The sequence below is a fragment of the Ptychodera flava genome, chromosome 21 (genome assembly GCF_041260155.1).
Source record: "Ptychodera flava strain L36383 chromosome 21, AS_Pfla_20210202, whole genome shotgun sequence".
NCBI classification, from domain to species: domain Eukaryota; kingdom Metazoa; phylum Hemichordata; class Enteropneusta; family Ptychoderidae; genus Ptychodera; species Ptychodera flava.
In genome coordinates, this window is record NC_091948.1 from 32,175,630 (window position 1) to 32,181,187 (window position 5,558).

Here is a 5,558-nt window from a genome sequence, read left to right on the forward strand (position 1 = left end):
CACTTTAGACATATCAATACTTATAGGGTGAAAGATCGGACGGAATCTAGTGAAGGTCTTATCAAAATAATCGGCAATTTTACGCCATTTAAACATCTCAATGCATCATGATCGATTAACTATGTGTACTAGTTAGTGGTATAAGTACTGTAGAAGAGTATTTGACGATTGTCCATCCACAGTGTTCAAGAGCTGTTGTGCAAGTTGAATGTTGACCTTCAAATGAACACAGTGTTTCCCATTGTTTTACAAGTCATTATAAAACACTTAAACGGTGTGTTCCAACATTTGGATGTCACTATTACTCAAAGTAAACTCCGTATGCCGTTGCAACGGCGAAAAGCGAAGAATTTTTGTAGAAAGCGGACGCGTGGTCGTCATTTCTTGCATCCCACAGACACCTGCTACAGATCTCAATACCTTGGTTGGTGATGTTGCCAATGACAACGTGAGTAACAATCTTATGCCGTTCGTATCCCATGATTTTGGCCTGATGTTTAGCCATGTCGGCGATGTTTGCCGCTAGCGAGGTCGCCGTCTTGGGGTCGTACACTTTGTCGTCCAAGTTTGAGCTGAGGACACTTTGAAGCATCTTCTCAACTCTTGATGCGTTGAAGCGTTGACTACCCTCAGGGTTCATTCTGTAAGTGTTCTCCAACTTCGGTTTGTTCCTTAGAATCGACCTCGGGAACCCCATGATCGACGTACGCCGGGAAAACCTGCGGAAGGCGGCTATGCCTGGCCTTCCCTTGCCATGTGAATCGGTGTCGTCGGCTGACGATGCGCCGGTTTGAACGACAATTCCTTGGCTGTCTTTCGACTCAATTTGTATGGAACTCCGCCTGGAAGACACTGACGGTCGACGCTCACTCATCTTGTCCAGAATTATTGTAGTATACCTTATAACTTCTTTGACCAGCTAAACGTAGCAGTACAAGTCCCTGTTGAAGTTCGTCGTCACAGTTTCCAGTCCTGTCAGAGACAAAATTAAAACATTGACAACTGACGCCTGTGTTAGTACTGTCAGAAAGAGCTCAGTAACTCGACAGACGCATTGTAGAGTGTTGACTCCCACCTTTGTTAGAATATTAGGCGTACTTCTGATAGGTTACCCTTAGGGCCGAGACGAGGTCAAACTCCTGTCTTTTTCTCATTGTGGAGCGAAATCCTTGAAGACAAAACCCTTTGAGGCTTTACTGTGTGGAGGTTATAAATTTGTACTGCTCGTCGACAAAACAGACGAAAGGAAGCTCACTGGAATATGCAAATGCATTGTACATACTGTAGGCAGTAAATCTCGTCAGACATTAATTATATTTATAGAAAAGGTAATTCTCGAGCGACGAGACTAAAGGGAAAGCGCCTCACAAAGATTTTGTACAGCATTGCAATTGGCTAATGCGTATACATAGAGTCTGATGACGTACGTACTTGGTTCATGTATCGATTTTCGCCTTGGCAACGGCGCTGTTAGGACTCAATCAACAGGTCGGCGTCTGCAGTGTTGATCTGAGGACTGCATTGAAATCTGTATGATGTGTCTCAAGTTACATTGCAAGTGCAAGTGTCCGGCTTAGTGTTTCCCCGTCTGAAAGCACAAAGTGCATGGTTTAGTACAATGCAGTGTCTGAATTTAAATAAAATGCATAGAAAGGATCGAATTTCCGAACACGGAAGTCAATTTTGTGGCTCTTTCGTTGAACTGCAAAATTTAATGCGATGATTAATAGATTCATGCTGCCGTATCTAGATCGTCAAACCATAGACAGTATGCCCCTATACTGTCTACGGTCAAACTAAAGTATTTCAAGCGATACTGTCATTAATTTACCTGCCATTTGTAAAAAGGTTGCGGACATTCTTGTACATGTATCTTCAAACCATCTGGCTTCCTTAGGCCTCATCTTTGGCTCGTCATAGCAACGGGTGACGTAACCAGTCTACGAACAGTTGTATCACTGGCGTAAGAATGTGTAGTTTTAAATTTCGGAACAATTCCCACAACAATTGATGTCACCCATGTGTATGTTTTATAATGTATTGAAAACAGCACCGATACGACATAATCAGAGCATAAAAAGTCTCTATATCGAACTAGCCTGATCGAAAAATCATACCTGCTCATCAATTGGCGTTGACAAAGCTTCATAATACATGTAACTTTGTCGCACACAATGACATTCCAAAGTACTTTAGATTTATATGTTTCATAAAAAGAAACGGACGAGCGAGAAAATGTTCACCAACAAAAAGCGTGCAACAATTAAAAATACAAAACGTTGAGTGAGCTGTGATATAACAGCCGGCATTTCGCATATTGATAGATTCTCGTGAAGGTGATCTTGAAATCATGTGTCGTACAGTTGTCAATAAAGGAGTGAGGAATTTGAGGAATTTGCGAAATATGAAGATCCAATTATCCTAAATTAGTTCCAATCGTGTTAATTGATGAAAATGGGCACTCATCATGGGCTTGAGAGATTAAAAAATATTCTGCTGATGTGCAGCGTGCTCGGAAGGTAATATCTGATTAGTTGATGTCACTATTCACAGCAACTAAGGGAGTCTATTTATATAATTCAATTAAAGGTTCAGCCACACAATTGGATAACACCTTCCGAGACGCTGCACATCAGCAGAATATTTTTTAATCTCTCAAGCCCATGATGAGTGCCCATTTTCATCAATTAACACGATTGGAACTAATTTAGGATAATTGGATCTTCATATTTTGCAAATTCCTCAAAAAAGTTACGTGTCCTATAGCTGAGTGTTGCAATATTACAAATTACTCATAAAAACAAGTATATACTTAAAAAGGAAAGCAGATGAGTTTACATTTGCAGATTAACAGACATGACTTCACCATCCAATTATCCCAACTTAGTTCCAATCGTGTTCATTCTAACGTCAATTGGTATGTTCATTTCAATAGATAAACGTTAATTTATCGGCTATATAACTCCGTCCACACACACACACTGAGTGATATAGGTGTAGATGTGCTGACCAAGTTCTTCCTACTGATGTAACCTTCCGAGCACGCTCGACTCAAAATATGTTATGTTCATATGGTTACGGCAGAGTCTGACTATCATAAGGGGTGGGAGATATTTTATTGTTTGTAGCTGATTTTAAACGTGTTTCTGACGTTTACAGACAGGAATTGTACAATGACATACGCACAAAAGACTCCGTACATACTGTAATAGCGCTGTTCACGGTTACAGGTTTGTTACTAAATATAGCTGAACGCGCGCGACATCGGACACGCAGCTTGAAATGCGGACAAATTTTATCAATGTTGCATGCGTGGCTCTTTTTGCAGCTTGTACTCTGAGTCGTGAATATGTTTTTAAGTATTCACTGTTACACTAGCAGTCGCCCACTGAGATGTATTTCGTCGTTCTTGCATGCGTAATTTTCAAAAGCGTAATCTAAAATGCGGACAAATATTTATTTTTGCATATTAATGAGAGAACAGTGACGTAAACTGTGAACGGCCCTATTTACAAAGAATGCTCGAACCAGAAAAATACGCACGCGTACTTGAAATTACAGGGTCTAAATATAGACTTGTGTTGGTCAGAATGAGATACTTATATTTTGGTTTAAGAGTGCAGGAAGGCAGTTACGAAATTCATATTTGTATGTCCATTGTATCAAATCTTAAGATATTTGTTACCACATCATAACTCTGATTTTCCTTCTGAGAATAATATTTTCCCACTGATGAGGTTGAATGCTCAAATAATGTTAAGGAATCTTGGCAAATTTGTCTATAAAAAACATTATTTTTAGAAAAGAGTTTATATGAAAACTAAGGGCATGTGTTTTTTTAGTTCCTGTATTCCGTTCTGCAAAACCTTACCGTGTTTGTCATAGTGGCCTGAAGACAAATGAACATTCAACCATGAAATGAATATGAGGTGAAATCAGCGAGCCCGACATGTCCTCATAATCAGTATTGTTATTCCATTATTGTGCAGGTCTATACTGAATCAATAAACAGTCATATGAAGACTGTCATTCCACCACAACGAATTCGACTGCATTCAGTCCCCATCACAATGTGAGTGTGATTGTTAAATCATGGAAGTCTTAACTCACTGAAATAGTTTCCAAAACACTGTCCAACCACAGTCCCCCTCACCACTATATTCGGTGACTTGGTGACAGTATTAAACATACCAGTACGAAACAGTAGTTCCTTTGTAAGCAGTCTATCAACGTAAAATGCATTGAGGTGGCATAAAAAGGCCGCAACAACCTATGATATCCCCTCGAAACGAACTTTTTGCTAGACACTCGTTCCGATGGCGGACTGGAGCGCATACACTATCGTTACATAAAACTTCTGATTTTCATGAAGTTCAGAAAATTCCAAAACAGGTCAGGGGTGGTTGCATTAGTGAGAACGTTGCGGTTTTAGTATTGGTGGTAGAAATTTCACGTGAAAGGCTTGATTATTCTGACAGACTATTATTGCAAATTAGTTCACATCTTCAATATATTAGACATTTTGAACATTCAATGCATTCAGTTTACTCATTATGATTAATTGTGGATATATTTATCATAATAATAAAATCATTTGCTTACATTATTTATGAAGAAAAAATCGCAGGGGCCTAAGGCTGAATAACAGACAAGTAACAAACAACATGTTAACGAGAGAAAAAGAGAAATTCATAAAAAAGACTAAAAGACAACAATCACACATAACACAAACATAAAAGCAAACATAAACAAACAAAATTAAAAGCAGACTAACCGAAAAATATTAGACAAATACATTTAAGTTCAGTAAGTATGAGACTTCTAATCAACGAATGTAATCACTTTGCTTTGGAATAGTGATTTTCTTCGACTCCAAGTCGTTGATAATGGTGTATAGGGAAAGTTTTGGTGGTGACCTTGAACTCTCAGCACCAAGTTGACACAAAGTCCTATTATTTTCTGTGGCAAAGATAGAAAGGTGTACAGGAAAATACATGATGAAGTGCAAAACGATAGTTTAACCAAAATCTGGAACACATTAAGGTCTAGGCACTTTGGTTTAAATAGCCTTCCTGTAAACACAGAAATATGACTCAAGAGGGTGCTATTTCTATCAGACTCGTCTCAACCCAAGTCACAACAGTTGCATAATCGTCTACCTTACATGATACATAGTTGGCTTCTACTTTCATTGAGTACCTGTGTTAAATACTGAGCTCATTTAATGTGAACGAATCACAGTTCTATTTCTTGAAGATATCCTAAAGTTTGACGATGTTCAACTGATTGATACATGCTAGAATGCTGATGAGATCAGACTTTGACTAGGGCTGCCTTCTTTGAGACTCACTTCTAGCCCGGCTGTAGGTTTCCCTGACCGAAGATGATCAAACTTTTTAATTATGATTCTCATTTCAATAATAAATCAAAGGTTTGAAAAAGTTGTAAATATGAACACATACACACACAAACACACACATACACACACGCATGTATTTAAATCAATCACAAACTGGCCGAACAGTGCAAAATATCCAAGCAATTAAAAAGCACAATAA

At 38.7% G+C, this 5,558-nt stretch overlaps 1 protein-coding gene across 1 annotated transcript; it reads right to left on the minus strand.

Annotated features, from left to right (window-relative positions):
* Positions 1 to 301: 301 nt before the first annotated feature.
* On the minus strand, positions 302 to 874 carry LOC139120960 (dynein light chain Tctex-type protein 2B-like). Its single transcript, XM_070685548.1, has one exon. The coding sequence runs from the start codon at positions 872 to 874 to the stop codon at positions 302 to 304; it is 573 nt and encodes a 190-aa protein (XP_070541649.1).
* Positions 875 to 5,558: the final 4,684 nt, after the last annotated feature.